Source organism: Choristoneura fumiferana, chromosome 19, assembly GCF_025370935.1.
Source record: "Choristoneura fumiferana chromosome 19, NRCan_CFum_1, whole genome shotgun sequence".
NCBI lineage: Eukaryota > Metazoa > Arthropoda > Insecta > Lepidoptera > Tortricidae > Choristoneura > Choristoneura fumiferana.
The window spans coordinates 7,987,266-8,005,878 of record NC_133490.1 but is presented as its reverse complement, the minus strand read 5'-3'; the positions used below and the strand labels follow the sequence as shown (position 1 = coordinate 8,005,878).

General features: G+C 36.1%; 1 protein-coding gene across 1 annotated transcript in view; it reads right to left on the bottom strand.

Annotated features, from left to right (window-relative positions):
• Window positions 1-15,828: 15,828 nt before the first annotated feature.
• The window catches only part of LOC141438648 (uncharacterized), a 135,137-nt gene continuing 132,352 nt past the window's right edge, over window positions 15,829-18,613 (bottom strand). The window contains exon 19 of the mRNA XM_074102515.1: window positions 15,829-17,880. Within this exon, the coding sequence (XP_073958616.1) occupies window positions 17,848-17,880 (33 nt within the window). The 3' untranslated portion in view covers window positions 15,829-17,847. The remainder of the gene's footprint in view (window positions 17,881-18,613) is intronic.

Below are 18,613 nucleotides of genomic sequence, written 5' to 3'. Positions count from 1 at the left end.
TTAAAAGCGGGTGACTTTAAGAACTGAGACTAATTTTTCAATTTTATAATGGTATAATGTATATACAAAACACACCGAACTGGGTTTTGACATGTTATCGAGAACATTAATAGAGATGTCGACTAAAAAATAATCGTAAATAGTCTATATCGTGTAAAAACATAGTGAATTTGTCGTCACACTAATATTAAAAGTAGCTCAGGTTAAGTAAGTCCGTCGTCGGTATATTACATTCAAAATAACATAAGTAATAATTTGATATGTTCTGATACTATATATTTAGTAAACAGCACGAAAGTAGAACCCAATATCGTATTTTACTCTAATGGTCACATTTCTCAAAAGAGCAAAAGAGAAATATGATTTTTGGTTCTTTGTTCTACTTTCAGCATTATACTTGCAACTCGGGCTCTTCCATTGAAGACCAAAGTGAAATCATTAAACCACATAAAATATGCTTTGGGGATGATAAACTCTTTGCTTGTATTCAGATCTGTATTTGTATTATTGATATCTTTAGCATAATATTGATGATGAAGTCGCCGCCTAATATTTGTTACTCAACTGCCACGGAACCTAAAACGAGCATTATGTTTTTTACCTTGTTTAAATGAATGTAATACACATCCTCAACCATTCCGCAATCAACACAACTTTACGACTCTGCAAATAAATTATTTCTATTTCTGTCCTTGTTATTAAATGCGCAAACTTATTCAAATCAACATGTCTGATCATAGAGTTGTCTTGAAAGTGCTTCTTTAATTGCATTAATCAATTTGATGCTTTATTGTAATTAATTTATAACTAATAATTTATAGGGGTCGCGGGCAGATTTAATGCTAGAGTACCGATAGTCTGGAAGCGACCAGTTCAAATGCGACCAGAGCTACATATAACTACGAGGTTGATACCCCATGACTGGCAGTTTAACCTCTGGAGGTAAGCATTGCGCTGCTTGATATTATTTCATCTAAGATATTAGAGCTTTAGAATATACAAGATATTTACTAAAAAGCGTCAACGCTATCCAACAGAAGTGAAATTTTGTTCAAATTTCACTCGAGTTAAAAACTGGCCAAGTGCGAATCGGACGCTCGCGCTGAGGGCTCCGTATGAAGTAGGTAGCTATGAATATCCAGTGTTAGTAGAGCCTAGTGCGGGTAATTTAGATGGTTAGGTACTGACATAGACAGACAGACATAAAAAAAGATTTTCAGACTTGTTCTATAAGAGCATCTTCATAAGAAACTGAGTAGAACAACGAAGTTTTGAATTTGGCTGTATCTCCAGTGCACGAAGCAATTTCAATGATTCTTTTTATTTTTAGGGTAAGTATGTAAGTCCACTCTAAATTTATTAAAATCGGTTTTGAAGTTTTGATTTTAATCACATATTTTTACATTTAAAGTTGCTTCATTTTTGTTTCAAAATAAGATGTTATACAATTTCAGACGTCGTTTAGTGTCAAATGATAAGCCTAAGTAACATTTATCATACATGCTAATTTAAATACTACTTGAAACCGCCACAGGAAAAATACGCATTGCTTTGTTATGCGAAATCATCATAAGAGAAAACAATGCAAAATATGAAATATAATTCGCTTCAACTACATATTTTATTATTATCTACTTCGTATACCTCTATGCTTTTATTCAAAAAAAGCATGGTATCCTTCTGATGCCATTCACCCATGCTCATTTCGGACTTGAGACATGCTTGCTCTCATCCCTGCTTATAAGATATGTTATATTTATAATTTTATGTCATTAAACTAAAGAATGTCCAGAACTCAACCACTTTACTAACTACCCTACTTTTAACTTATTATCCGTATAGTAAAAGAAATGAGAACAAACATGACTATCAGACAAAAACCATTTATATCGTGCAACAGGCCCATAATACAACATGTACCTTACAGATTAACAAACAAAATAAAAAAATACATAAATAAAAACAAAATACTTAAAACTAACTAGGTGTAACACAGCGTCACCCCGTTGAGCCAGGTGGACGTCGTATTCCACTGCGGCATATTGGTGTACGTTGAACGGTCTTGGACATGTCTTCAGTTTAAGAGTATTTAGCAACCCCACCAAGCTTCCTACTAATCAGCAAGTTAACAGCGGTACGGCCCCCAGGGTCGAATACCATGGTCTCGTCCCTGGACACCCTGGACCCGGTGACAGCTGTCAACATGGAGAGTCTAGAGACCCGAGCACCAGCGAACATTTCTCCATGACTTGAGGTGCAGGAGCCTGATTCTGACACTGAAAGGCTGGTACGTAAAAAATAAGGAATGTTTTTAGTACCTACTAGCACTTACTCGCGGCTTCGCACGCGTGAATCATTAAATACAGCAGTTGAATTGAAATTCCGGGATTTTATTAGGTAAATTCTCGTGGGAATTCCCTAAAATTACATCGTGGTTTTCATTGACGTTAAATTAAATACCCATGCCAAAATTCCTGACTCTAAACCCAGCGGTTGTTATTTCGAGATTTTATCCCTATCCCGTGGGAATATCGGTCGGTGGGGTCTTTGTCGGACCCTAACGTATTGCTCCTCTCCTCTCATCCACTCAAAGGTTGACTGGTAGAGATCCCTTAAAGGGAAAGTCCGCTTTGTACAAGTATCTTAAAGTTGTCAGTTGTATTTTGTTATTTTCTTTTGTACAATAAAGAGTTTACATACATACATACATACATATCGGGATAAAAAGTATGCTATGTGTTATTTCAGATGCCCAGCTGTAGTACCAAAATTTATGATCTAGCCAGCAGTTGTTATTTAGACAATTTATCCTATCCGGTGGAGATATCGGGATAAAAGTATTCTATGTTTATCCTGGTTATAAACTAACTTTTTGCCAAATTTCAACCAAATCCGTCCAGCCGTTACAGAGTGAAGAAGTTATGTTTCAGCATTTTGTGTGTACGTATATATCTCATTATCAAAGTCAAAGTCAAAATATCTTTATTCAATTAGGCTAAAACCACTTAAGAATGTCAAAAAACATCTACCAACCGGTTCGGAAAAACCTCTGTTGAAAGACAATCCGGCAAAAAACTCAACGCGGTTTTTTTAAACAGATTTAATATCATTAAGTGATATCTATACACCACAAGTATATAACACAACTACATTTTTAAAACCGTAAATTCGCTATTCGCCAATGCAGATCGGAATTATTTCCAATATCCCTGTCGATGATATAATCATTAATTTATAATTAATAGTTTAGTTTTAGTTTAGTTTATTTATTCATTCAATAATCCATTACTTATAATTTACATATTCAGTTATAAAATTGTCAAGGGCAGACCTCTTGAGGGAGGTTTGACCTTAAAGGAGCCTAGTAAGTTATTCTTGAGTAAAACAATAAGACGTTTTAAACAATTTTTTAATTATAAATTGAACACAAAAAACAGGCTAATTTGACAAAATTAAAAGTAAAAGTATTACGAGAATCTCAGGTAGTGAGTTCAAGAGATTTTTATTGAGAGGTGGTTCTGATTATTCGGTCTCTTGGCCTACACTTCCCTGGAGTCGGAGAGAAGAACCCGGAGCGAAGAGGCTGGCCACAGCAGGGGGCCTGGTCCAGCTGAGTGGTCGTCGGTGCCGAGGTCAAAAGGGCCTTAGGGCGCAGGACGAGCAGCCTGGACAAGTTTCCACGCAGGAGCGATCAGGGTCTTGGACGAGCCAGGAAGGATGTGCAGTACTCCGGAAGTTAAGGCCGTCAGGGCTTAGTGTCAGGTTAAAGGAGCGCCTGAGCCGTGAGAATTGTAGCCGAACGGAGCTTTGAAAGTTGTACGAAGGTTGTAAGCCGTACAAAGGTTGTAAGCCGTACGAAGGTGTAAGCCGTACGAGGTGTAAGCCGTACGAAGGTGTAAGCCGTACGAGGTGCCCTGTAAATTAGTGGTGTCAGTTGTGGTCCAGTGCTGGATTGTTTGCCAGTCACTCCTCTGCAGCGATGCACCAACTCTTAGGGCGAGCTGAATTGCAGTGAGTGGCAAGAGACAATCATACGGAGTTACAGGCAGGCAAAGGAAAGTGATTCTAGTTTTATATATTATTTAAAAAAAACAAAAGGTAAAATAAATAGCCTAAGTGACCGTTAAAATTTGAAATACAACAGTTCACTAAATAACCGTTAGAAGATTACATTTGAAATTAAACGTTACTTAGCTGAGTTTGAATTTATTTAACACCGGTAAGCATCCGTTGTACAAAAGTAATAAGCATTAACATAGGTTCTGAGTTTATAACAACGGATGAGAGAAATTAACAAGTGTTAAAATATTAGGTATAAGAAGTGTTTGAAATAAAGATTCCCTGGCCAGGGGAAGCCTTCAGTTCAATTACACAAAGTTAAATTATAAAGAAAATAATTCTAATAAAATACACAAGAGTTAAATATCGGAAACTTACCAAGACTGGGCGTATGGAGCTTTCGAGAGAGCTGTTAGTGTAGTATGATGTTGAATGTGTGTTTTACAGCTGTGCTTCAGCTTTAAGGACGAGAATATTAAGTTAGAATTCCCCCGGTCACAGCTGATCGACAGCACCCCCCTTGGCCGACAAAAACGGTCAAGGGTGAGTTGGTTATAGATATATTAGTCGTACAAACTCGTGTAGTAAATGAGTGTAATAAAATGCCTACTTTTATAAAATAAATAAGTAAATAATAAATAAATATTAAATACATATTATTACGTAAATAAATGAGTCAAGAGAAAACTACGGTGGCGACCTCTAGAGTTCGTCCGTCATTCTGCTCAGAGATCCCTTATTGAGGAAAGCGCCATCTAGCTTACACTGAGCTAACTAAGATGTCAGCGATCGCCTATGTGCATTGTGACAGTACGCCCGTCCCTCAAAAGAAATTTGAGCCTCATAGCAAATTTCGATAAAAAAAATACACTATGACATAACGCTTACATACGTCGTCTCTCATACTATGATCATACTTCTACTCTCATGGCGGGTCAAACAACAACAGAGGCTTGTTGACCCTTATGTCAAAGGAATAAAATGTGTTAATGGAAGGTGGACGTTGTATGCATTCATAAAAATATAATTAAAGACATTAATTAAATCTGTGATTGAAATTACCATCCGTTCCAATCATTAGAGTTTTGAATTACAGAGGCTAAGGCATATTTTACGTGTTACCAACCGCACGGGTTCCGTAATTCAAATTTTAAAATACTTTTTAACGAGTTGCAAGTTCTCGGGTAAAGGCTTAAGGACAGATCAATTAATATTATAATAATGAGTGGCGGACCGCGACAAATGATTTTACTAGTTTAGCGTGTACCAAGTAATATGTACGCGCTATAAGATTTAAAGAAATAATAGTGCAAAAGGGTGCAGCTATTATACGTCCGCGCGGAGGCGGGCGCGCTAAAATGACTTGATTCTATAAATAGAACCGTGCGTCTAAGACTAAGTGATAAGGGAGTGTGATAAGAGGAAAAAAATAAATTAACACGCGTGCGCATTCGACGGTGCTAAATGGAGACTGATGTGACGGCGCGCGACAGCTGATCGCCCGTCCAGATGCATTATGTAATTAGTACATTGAAAAGGAAGCAAGTGATGTATTATATATTGAAGCATATAAACAATTAATTAATCTGTGATTGGAATTACCATCCGTCCCAATCATTAGAGCTTTGAATTACAGAGGTTAAGGGCATATTTAACGTGTTACCAACCGCACGATTCCGTAATCCAAATTTTTAAAATACTTTTTAACGAGTTGCAAGTTCTCGGTAAGGGCTTAGGACAGATTAATTAATGTTATTGCGATTAAGATTGACCGCGAGAGGGTTGACGAAGTATAGACATTTTAAGTGTTAGCACGCGGTTATCAAATTAAAAGAAGTTAATAATAATAAGAGATGTGACTAAGATTTGTCTGCGCGCGGATGCGCAGCGCTAATAAGTTAATCTAAGTATAAATAAATACAATTGGGCTGCTAGGTACGTAATAAGAAGTGAGATAAGAGGTTTTAAAAAATAACATGCTTGCGCATGAGCCGGAGTTAAACATGGCTGAGTGGAAAGCGATGCGTGTGACTGCTGTTCTAGGTGCATTAAAATGTAAACAACATTGCTAGGTAAGTAATTAGGTTGTTTATCATTTACTTAGAGTGCGCGGTTACTACCTGCGCTTGAGGGAACGGTAAGTAATTCTATGGCAGTCCATAGTTACGATTGCTGCAGTTAAATATAAGAATACCCTAATCTATTTTATAAAAAGCGTTAACCTGTCTGTTCGCGATCGAAGTATAATGATCTCTAAGCAGGGAACAGACGGTCGAAAATAGAGAGCACACGCATAATATATAAGAAATAAGAGATAACTGGTTTTAATAACTCTGCGACCAGTTGATTTTTAGCAAGCACTCGAGTAGTATGATATGAATGTTGTGAGTTGTGATGGTGGTTTGTGTAGTTGTATGCCAGATGTGGTATTTCTTCGACACACAGTACCTAAATTTAACTCTCCGTATGTTACAGTGCTATTAAATTAACAAGTAGGACACAAGAAATAATAGTGTTGTGTATCTCCCAGTAATGCTCGAATGTAAAATTTTTATTAAGAGACCGCGATGATGTTAATTTAAGTTAGTAATAAAGTTTTGGAAAAAGAAAAAATGTCAGTGTGTTTACCGAGATATTGATGAACTGATTTTGATGAAAGATCTAAATAGTGGTTCAGATATTTTAAAAATATAGAAATATCGTTGCTTTTCTATAAAATTGTAGGTATTTCAAATACGTTATTTAAAATGATTTGAATCGTTAGAATTTCAAATTCAGTGGTTGGCAGTCACTAAATTTAAAATAACTGTTTCACTTGAAGCAGCGGTGAACAATATTAGTGAAAGTATAATTGGCGTCAGTTACGGTTTAAATTTAACTTGATGAAAATTAGTAGGTAGAATTTGAATTGAACCGTTAACGTATTTGAATTTAGTTAATGCAAAAATATTTAGTTAACTTTAGGGTATAGATTGAAATTGTCGTTGAGATTTGAATTTTAAAACGCCGTCCGTTTCAACTGTGGCAAGTGACAGTTGAAATTCAAATAGGCCGTTGACGAGAAAGTGGTCAAAGGTCGGCAGAGTATTTGAATTTAAAGATAACGGTAAAGCGGTTTTAAAATTAGAGTTATTAAAAGAGAAAAAAAAAGCTATTAAATGAACCACTTAAGGGATCTCGGTAACTGAAACACTGGTTATGCCTATTATTCGCCTCTTACGAATTCCTAGACGGGGAATGGCGTTATTCTAAGCCCCGACCACCATACAGGGGGCGAGAAAAACAGGGTACTTACTGCGAGATACACAGAACACACAAGATACACAATAAATTTTTGCACAATCACTGCAATTCTAGGCAAGAAAAACGTAACAATCAGAACCTCTCAAAAAAAAACCCACGGGCGCCACTGTCAAGGGCAGACCTCTTGAGGGGAGGTTTGACCTTAAAGGAGGCCTAGTAAGTTATTCTTTGAGTAAAACAATAAGACGTTTTAACAATTATTTAATTAAAAATTGAAGACAAAAAATAACAGGCCTAATTTGACAAAATTAAAAGTAAAAGTATTACGAGAATCTCAGGTAGTGAGTTCAAGAGATTTTATTGAGAGGTGGTTCTGATTATTCGGTCTCTCTGGCCTACACTTCCCTGGAGTCGGAGAGAAGAACCCGGAGCGAAGAGGCTGGCCACAGCAGGGGGGCCTGGTCCAGCTGAGTGGTCGTCGGTGCCGAGGTCAAAAGGGGCCTTAGGGCGGCAGGACGAGCAGCCTGGACAAGTGTTCCACGCAGGAGCGATCAGGGTCTTGGACGAGCCAGGAAGGATGTGCAGTACTCCGGAAGTTAAGGCCGTCAGGGCTTAGTGTCAGGTTAAAGGAGCCGCCTGAGCCGTGAGAATTGTAGCCGAACGGAGCTTTGAAAGTTGTACGAAGGTTGTAAGCCGTACAAAGGTTGTAAGCCGTACGAAGGTGTAAGCCGTACGAAGGTGTAAGCCGTACGAAGGTGTAAGCCGTACGAAGGTGCCCTGTAAATTAGGTGGTGTCAGTTGTGGTCCAGTGCTGGATTGTTTGCCAGTCACTCCTCTGCAGCGATGCACCAACTCTTAGGGCGAGCTGAATTGCAGTGAGTGGCAGAGACAATCATACGGAGTTACAGGCAGGCAAAGGAAAGTGATTCTAGTTTTATATAATTATTTAAAAAAAACAAAAGGTAAAAATAAATAGCCTAAGTGACCGTTAAAATTTGAAATACAACAGTTCACTAAATAACCGTTAGAAGATTACATTTGAAATTAAACGTTACTTAGCTGAGTTTGAATTTATTTTAACACCGGTAAGCATCCGTTGTACAAAAGTAATAAGCATTAACATAGGTTCTGAGTTTATAACAACGGATGAGAGAAATTAACAAGTGTTAAAATATTAGGTATAAGAAGTGTTTGAAATAAAAGATTCCCTGGCCAGGGGAAGCCTTCAGTTCAATTACACAAAGTTAAATTATAAAGAAAATAATTCTAATAAAATACACAAGAGTTAAATATCGGAGAACTTACCAAGACTGGGCGTATGGAGCTTTCGAGAGAGCTGTTTAGTGTAGTCTGAGCTGTTGAATGTCTGTTTTACAGCTGTGCTTCAGCTTTTAAGGACGAGAATATTACAGTTAGAATTCCCCCGGTCACAGCTGATCGACAGCACCCCCCTTGGCCGACAAAAACGGTCAAGGGTGAGTTGGTTATAGATATATTTAGTCGTACAAACTCGTGTAGTAAATGAGTGTAATAAAATGCCTACTTTTATAAAATAAATAAGTAAATAATAAATAAATATTAAATACATATTATTACGTAAATAAATGAGTCAAGAGAAAACTACGGTGGCGACCTCTAGAGTTCGTCCGTCATTCTGCTCAGAGATCCCTTATTGAGGAAAGCGCCATCTAGCTTACACTGAGCTAACTAAGATGTCAGCGATCGCCTATGTGCATTGTGACAGAATTTGTATTGAAATCGTCAAAGGTAATATGATTAGTAATAATTATAAAAAAATAAAATTCTAAGCATGTCATGTGAATGTAAACAATTAAAATTAGACTGGTTCTCCTTAAGGGATCGTCAGACTGAAAACACATTGAAATGTATATAAAGAATAAATGTCAAGGATACGTTAAGATTAATACATTAGGCAATAATTGAGTAACAATTTAAATGTCAATATAAAAACAATAAAATAAAAACAAGAAATAATAATAACAATTTAAACAATAAAATTAAAATGTCAGATTCATAAATTCATTTACGGAATAAAACGCTTTTTCCAACAAAAGGTCTTTTAGTCGACGGCTAAACGTTTCATCGTTCTTTTCGCTTTTTAGGCCTTAAGTATAAATGTCTTCTTGACAATAGATTTGATTTTTGTATCCGTTTCATTGGTTATCCATGATATTTTTAGGAGTTTTATGATAAAAACGTATGCAATTTCCTAGAAACGACTTTTTGGTTTTAGCCAGTCTGTAAGCTGGAACTTTAAGCTTCCCTGTGTTCTACCTAACATAAATATAAATAAAATAAATAAATAAATAAATATCACGGGACAATTCACGCCAATTGACCTAGTCCCAAAGTAACCTTAGCAAAGCTTCTGTTATGGGTACTAAGCAACGGATAAATATAATTATATAGATAGATACATACTTATATACATATTATACACCCAAGACCCGAGAACAAAAATTCGTATTTTTCATACAAATATCTGCCCCGACACGGGAATCGAACCCGGGACCTCAAGCTTCGTAGTCAAGTTCTCTAACCACTAGGCCATCTGGTCGTCAAAACATATGATTATTTAAAAAACATAAAGCGGCGGCAGGGTTAGGGTACCCATTTCCTTAAAAAAAGATCTTAAAAATTCACGCGTGTTCAAATTATAAATCTCTCTACCTTTTGCTTTCTTTGTGTGCAGTAAGATTTAATGAGTTCTAAAGCGAGGCCACGAATACCATAAAAAAATAACTTACAAATTAAAGTATCCACACAGTCAAAAACTTTCGAACGACCGCAGAATACACCTATAGCGTCATGTGATTCCTCCCAATCTACCTTATTCTACCCTGGACCTTATTTTATCTTACTACCTTACTCTCTAATCTTGCCGCCAAGTGCCGCCCCTGGTGATCGGTCTGCTATTTTGTAGCGAAGAGAGTAAGACAGTTTTTGAAACTGTCTTACTCTCGCACAACTCGGCGACTTACTGGCACATGAAGTATTCTATCTAAGTCCTGTAGGCTGCACTGATCTCATGGAGTTGTTGGTGTTCGTGAGTGGTGGTGCTCACTTATCATCAGGTGACCCATTTACTAATTTCCACCGAAACAAAAATGTATGGATTATGATGTTCTGATACTCATCTTTTTCTAAAGCTCTACTGCTTTGGCTTATCTCTTTTCTAGAAAAATACATTATTTCTACGAGTATTTCATAAATAGCACAAACAATAACTTATTTTAATTGTGTTGTTACAAGCGTCGGAGCAAAATAAGAAACGAATTCTTTGATATAAACCCTCATTCAATAGAAAAATCTTGATATTTCGGTACTTCTTCTAGGAGCTGGATGGACGAGCGCCTCGAGCCAAAGAGCGTACCATCATGTTTGACAGCACCGACACTCTGAGCGCGGTGAGCGGCGACGGCTCGGTCAGAGAAGCGGTCGTTGAGACCCCTGCACCCACCTTCTATATCGGAGACACGCCTATAGTTAGAGGTAAATACCATCTTATTTAACATTGACAATAGTGTGATCTCCGGAAACGGCTTGGTCAGAGAAGCGATCGTTGAGACCGCTACACCCAGCTAATATATCAGAGACATGGCTATTATTAAATGTAACTTAACATCATGTTATAACTGTATCTCCATATTCTTTGAGTGCTTTCTTAGCTGTTCTTTTTAAGACAATGTTCTTGCAGGAGAAAGAAGAGAAGATGAAGAGCAACAGCCTGTGTTGTCAGGCAGTTGTCCAGCATCGCTCCCACCGGCCACGCATGCGCAACCCGTCCCCGCACAGAGGAGGTACAATACTTAACTATAAAAACAATTTAGATTTAAACAAAGTTGAACTATATAATATGCTATTGACCAAAATTCAGAGGTAGAAGTATGTGACGTGAAGGCAACGGTTTATTGCACGAGCTTGAGAAATGAACGTTAAAACTATAAATAATCATTCAAATTAAGTTCAACTATACAAGGCTACCAGTTCTTGATTTTAAATTGTAAATATGTATCAATTAACAAATAAATAAACAGTTAAAAATCTCAAATGATCACCTGACGAAACCTGCGCTGTGGATGTGGTCTTTCTAAATTAAAAATTAAGTGATGGAAAATGTATTATATTCTACCACAATGATTTCCTTTAACAGCTGTTTTAGTTGCTCAGGATTTTATATTATGTTCATAAAAGATCTGTAGGATTTTAATTACAGACCATTTCTATCTATATATCTATCTATCTATCTACCTGTCTATCTATATCTATCTATCTAATACCTTTAAACGAGCAATTCTTGTGTGTATATAAATAGATAATATAACTCGAATCTTGGAAACGGCTCCAACAATTTCGATGAGATTTGGTATGTAGGGGTTTTCGGGGATGACAAATCGATCTTATCGATCAAGCTTGGCCTTATCTCTGGAAAAATGTTTATTAACGAGTTTTAGCCCGAGCAAAGCTCGGTCGCCCATGTATTTTACGTATTAATCACCTTCTTGTAACTTACCTCTTTGTCTTAATAATTATCACTTTGTTCTTCTTCTTATTCCATTAGTCTTTCCTTGCCAATTTCATTTTTTGCACCATTTCATCTGTAGTTTTTCAAACTTGATTATCTTTTCTTTTACATCATACTGTTACAATTTTAGTTGATTTTGCTTCGTTTTATATATTTGTATGATATCCAAAATTATAAAATAATTGGATTCTATGTACCTACTAAACGAAATATTATTATTGCAGCTGCTATTGCTTAAGTCACTCCACAGAAAACCTCAAGAAATAGGTACATTTTCTTGTAATGTATTGCTTTTTTCCTTTTATTTTGCATTACCATCATCACTGGTACTAATATTTAAAAAATCATCTGCTTTTTTGGTTTCTTGTTTTTGTGTGTGGATTTATAATTCCTTTGTGGCTTTATTTTCACCTATTTACAACACTGTATCATCAATATAATCAACATTAGCTTAAAATACTTAACTCATGGAAAAAATCTTATGTAAAAATAACTGATTTTCATGCCTATGGATAAATTCAATTCATGTGGCGAATAGAATAGTAATTTCTATGAGTAATAAATATTTTCCTTCCTTGAAGCTATTTTTATTTATACTTACTTCTGTTTTTCTTTCAGATCTCTGACTATGATCGCAAAATCTCCTCCATCTAGCTTCGAAGAATCGAAAAAGTAAACTTCTCTATTATTCGACGTCTTTTCAAAAACTAAATTTGCTTTGATATCTATCCAATCATTAAATACAATTGTGATAGTCACAGCGTTGTTTTCAACTATACAGCTCATTTTGTGGCTTCATCACAACACTTTTCTAATTTTGTTGATTTAAATAAATCTCATATTTGGGATTAAAACTGTTGTAGTTAAGTCTATTATGTATCAACAAGCAGTTAACCAACTTAGTCGAATATCAGTGTTTTCTATAAAGCATCTATTGTGATAGATTGTATCGAAATATCCTCTGTGTAATCATTATGTAAGTTCAATAGTGAAGATAACACGCAGTAGATTTCATGTCTCAAGCTCTGAGGTATTTGTATGTGAAAAATTAGTGTGCACCGCCAACCTTTGGTAATATTTGATCAAATGTGAAGTAGTACAAGTAAACCATTGCCAAAGGTTGGTTCTGCATGCTGACAATAATGGATTGTATTTTGGTACTCACTTTTGTACTGAAACGTCGGATTTTGACGACAATGGTCCATATTACTTCGACCTATAATAGATAGCTTAGCTTGATCTAGTTTTTGGAATAAACATTGCTTATTGATATGTCGTTAACTCTTTAGTAGGCGTATTAACCGTTTTGTAAGATATCTAGTTAATATTTTTAGCTATTATTTAGGTACGGGCAAATATGGGTACAGACCTAATGGTAAGGAATGGAAGGGCGCGATAGACCCTACGGAAGCTGGATCGCTTCGGCTACTGACAAACAGATCTCTACTAAGATTTTTAATTCGTGCACAATTTCTTACATAAGTAGATAGGTAGACATACAATATAGGGTAAGGTAGATAAATATTTTCTACGGCCGACTCCTCATTTTGCTAATAGCGATACAAAGCACTTATAACAGATGACGTGCTTTCCTTTCAGTCAAAGAAATACGACAACATTAGTCATGGGAAAGGTTCAATTGTGTGCGTGTTTCGCAATAGTGTAATGGTTCTGTCCTGATTACTTTTTTGGGTTTACTCGCCTTGTTTATTACTTTCTTTAATTTTTTAAAATCTTATATGAGGTTAAACGAGATGGAGGCGTGCAGTGGGAAAACCATTATGGACAGTATGTTCTTGTATTAGTTCGTAGGAACGTAACTTTTGATATCAATGTAGATGTCCTGGTCTGCCGCAAAGTTTTTAGTGATTCACGGTACTACATTGAATACCTATATTTGTTACGGGATGTAGCCGTTATTAGCTTTAAAGAATTCCCGATATTTCAACACAGTTGCATGCATCATGATCGCGGGTAGACCGAATTTGCGGGTAGATCTTAATGTTGTGTAGACCGTGCTCGGACTACCCACATTCTTGTGCATCAACCGCAACTGTCAACTCTCGACTGAGACGTGATGTGATGATAACTATATCGAAATATCGGAAGCTCATTAAGGTAATTACGGTCTAGATCCCGTAACAAATACATCTAGTAAAAATTTAAGCTAATTAAGTAATAAATAAACATTACAAGTACTTTCTATGTGAATCCAGTTTTCAGTAATATTTTTCAGATTTTAAATACAGATGAAGTAGAACAGGCCGTAGATAGTAAAGGTGAAAGAGGCTTGCTCACTTTGATGGTCATTTATCGTCTTTGTTGCCTTGAGATTGTTGTATAAATTAAATAGCAAAGAGAGGAATCTCGTTCTTCCGAGTGAAGAGTGAGTCGGATGAGACTGATGGTGTAATAGCGACAGGTGCAAGAGCTGTTCCAAAGCAATTGTTTTCCATATCAGCGTCCGATCTATCATTAAGGTCATTGCTTGTAATTTTATATATAAATAAAGTTAATTTGTCTAAGTGTGCTTAAGGATCGGTGTAAAGATATGGCTAGTATAATGCTATTGCTACGGTATTAAGTTTCAAAATTAAATGAGTTGCTCTGTTCGATTGTTTCAAGTTGTATTTGTAATTGCTGAATATTCTATCGATTAAACTTAAATTATTATTGAATATTAAATAAAACGCTGTCTCATATTTAAGAGGTGTATTATTGTTAGCTTTTACTGTTCAAGTTTTTGTTTTATTTTATTTTTAGAGTTCCATACTTTAGGGAAAAAAAATCACTTTATTGTTCCTTAGTTCGTCTGTCAAGACTCTTTTTCCACAGTACAAAAAAGGAGCAGTACGCCGTCTTCATACAACGGCGGGAACGCGAGTTATACCTACGCGCCACGAATTCTCAGCATACCTCGGCAACCACCAGTCGCGAGTGCGGCGGTTACGTACGGACTCACGCGCATTTATTACGTACCTTAATACGTCACAACGATATAAACAGTATTGTTCGGGGTACGGATGTTTAAATGAATCTAATATAATTCAACAATAAAGCTTTTCGCACATCCCAGAAGAGGTGCAAACAGGTACTTCTCCGTAGATAATTTGTAGGTAACAAATATACGTACTCGTAGTGACGAAGCCAAATAAAAACCGTTTAAAACATAATACGTTTTGTGGTTTATTAAAATAAAGTAAATTCATTTTTGTTAAACACTACTTAGTCCATCTTTAAATCTCTCCCTAAACTTTTCCCTACTTTAAATTTCATGACAGTAGATGTGACATTATCAAATCAAATACATAACTGAAAGAGAAACAGTTAGTAGAGTAGGCAGCCCTATCGCGCGTTTGTGTACCGAGCCGGCGTAGGTAATTATATCACGGACGCTGCCGAGACGGAATACTGTTCCTTTTTTATACTGTGCTTTTTCTCAGCAACGCGTTGAAGTATCAAGTTGAAATGTAGGTAAGTACTCGGGTTTGCTACCCCTTGATGTAGTGAAAAAATAAAACTTCTAAGTCAACGTAATCAAAAGATACTATTAATTAAAAATGTGTTTCCGTATAAATTGTCAATGAAATCAAAATCTATGGGTAGCTTTTTAACAAAAGGTTTCAATTTTTTTTTATGTCTGTCAGTCTATGCCAGTTATCAATCTAAAATGACCTTACACTGCGTACATTGCTTAGGAGCAGGGCTCTGCTAACACTAGATATTCGTAGATTTGTACGGAAACAAAGTACGGAACCCTTGGTCCGCTTCGCACTTAGGGTTAATTACAAATATTATGACAAACAAGTTAGTGAGTCACCAGTTTGTCTTCAACACTCAACACACTTATTACACACACAGATAGAAAATACGTTTTTTTTCCTGGCTGTGTTTTCTGTTCACTGAACTTTTTTCGGTTTACATAAAATTAATTTTAAATACCTACATTATTGAAATGGTATGTGTTTAAAAAAACTATACACATTAATGTAAATATTTATTTTAAAGATAAAACAAAACAAAACAATACAAATGTAACTAAAAAGGTATAAAGCATACGATATACTAAACTAAACTATGAAACTGATAACTTTCAATTTTTGTACAAGCTTTTACTTAATTCTAAAAAAAACTTTAGCTCTTTAAATAAGACAGTACAAGTACCTATTTATTTCCCGCAAGGAACTGAGAACTTTCCAAATAAGAAATCAATTAATAAATAAATTAACTAGGCACGTGATTTCTTATTCAAATAATTCTCATAAAAGCTTATATCTAAAAATGCTTATATTTATTATGGCATTTTTATATAACTTGCTTGTAAAAAAAAACAAAATCAACAAAGGAAATTACAATTTCCAAATATTTGACATGGATGATGGAAGTAAGCAGAGATGCATGTAGAAAAACACCAATCGGTGTTCCTTCGAGACCCCTTGAACAAGTTTACAATTACAGTTTTCTATGAATCGATTTTATAATGATTAGTTCAATAACAAATTTTATCGATTGGCAATAAAAAGGTGAACTCCGCTGAATTATAAGCCGTAACAAAACAAATTGTAATGCATAAAATTGTATGCAAATTCTTTGTTTGACAGTTCTGAGTCCGCACAAGATGTAGCATAACAACAAGCCAGCACTTTTTTTATACACAAAACACATTTCTGCAGTTCAGTAGCAGCAAGTATCACCTATTTAGATTTACAAGCTTCCATTAAATTTAAAACAGTTACCTACATACAGAAAAAACATCGCCATCTTTGTTATTATCCATCCTCCATGTTTTCATCATAGGTAAGTACACTTTCAAAATGAGTACAACCAGTATGCTAATGTCGTTGGGAAATCGAAACAAAGATCGATTTTCTTTTTCTTTCTCATTTGAATTTTCAGTAAAACCACAGAATAAGTAATAGTCAGTAAAACGAAGAAAACCGACAAGTCCCGAGCGAAATTGACATTCTGGTTGTACTGTAATTAGACACGTAGTACCAGGGGGGCTACTACGAAATTCGGAGTTCGTATCGTACCGTCTCTCTTACTTTCGTATTAAATAATATAAACGTCAGTAGGACGGCAAGATACGAAGTTCGAAATTTAAACTTCGTAGGTAGTATAGGACCTAGACACGTAAAACTTGCTCGATGCTCGTACAATCGGAACCTATGTCGATTGCGAATATCATTTAAACATCGGCGACTCGTGGTATTGAGGTAGCATTTGAGGTTTCTGAAAGACTAGTGATGTGACAATGTTTTTCTGTATTAGTCGAGCAAAAGAAACCAATTAGAAAAAGTATTTTCAATCATTGAATATATGACATTCGTGATAGACAATTAATATTTGTTGTATTTTTTTGGAAGTTATCTTATAATATTTGAGAAAATACACTTGGTGTAAGAAAGCAATCTTTCGACTTCGACTGATGTGATATGTAAAATAAACATTCTTCTGCAATGTTGCAGCGTATTTTTACTGATGTTCTCTTTGATTTCAATTTATTTATTTTGTGTAATAAGATATTCATATTTTGATATTACTTCCCTTTACCTTTTGATAACACGTTTACCTTTTGGTCGCAGTCTCAGTAATGAAAGTAACTTTTCAATATTAAAAACGATCTATATAGACTCTTGTACTTTTAGTTTGTCTCATCACTAGCGCTACCAAATTGCCACGAGTCGCTAGTGTAATAATCATAATCTCAAGATAGTGATTAATCTCGATTACTTATACCGAGAATCTAACCGGTACCACTACCATGAGTTTACAGTGGCTGTACTCGATAGCGATGGAGAATTGTACAGCGCCTCTAAAATAATTTACGCCGTCGCTATCGAGTATGGTCACTGAAAACTCATGGTAGTGGTACGGGAGCACGGCCCGTAAAATGACAAACTTACAAGGTAAAATAAATAAATTAGTCTTCACTTTGGTGGTAAAATTTAACGCCAAGTTACTCAGTAAAGCCATTTAACATAAACGTGACTTGAACTTCACAGGGAATCGAACTCCGACACGTCGCTTGTCTGAAAAAGAAAAACTTTTTTAAACCTTTAGCTTTAATGAACATAATGATACCTACTACAAAATCGCTCTATGTGTGCTCTTGCTCGCTAATCCTGCCGTGAAGCAGCAGTGCTTGCATTGTTGTATTTCGGCGTAGAGAGTAAGACAGCCGGTGAAATTACTGGCACTTGAGGTATCCCATCTTAGGCCTCTAGGTTGGCAACGCATCTGCAATACCCCTGGTGTTGCAGATGTTTATGGGCGGTGGTGATCTCTTACCATCATGAGACCCACTTGCTCGTTTTCCATCCAGTCGAATAAAAAAAACTGGCGACGCGGTTTGAAGTGAGCGAAGTGTGAATTTATCGAACGCATTCAGTTGCAGCGGATTTCAGGACCGCGACCGTCGACCGCAACACACGACCACAACCGGATTACCCGACCCAATGCTTAGTATGAATTAAAATAAAGGACTAGGATCCACGCGATGGTGTCACGCGACTAAGTTCATACTAGATAGTAGGTCGCGGTCGCGACTCAGTCACTTGCATCCATCAGTGCTTCGTAAAAAAAAAATATCACGGGAAACTAGACACCGATTGCTGGGTAGGACTAGGTCTCCAAAGTAAGCAAAGAATGAAGGTATCTTACCTTTTCGCAGAAGTATTATTCCTAAATGTTCATTTGACAAACTTTTACTTCGCAACTCTCAATTTTCTCCAAAATCAGAAAAAAAACTGAGTGTATTTCGGT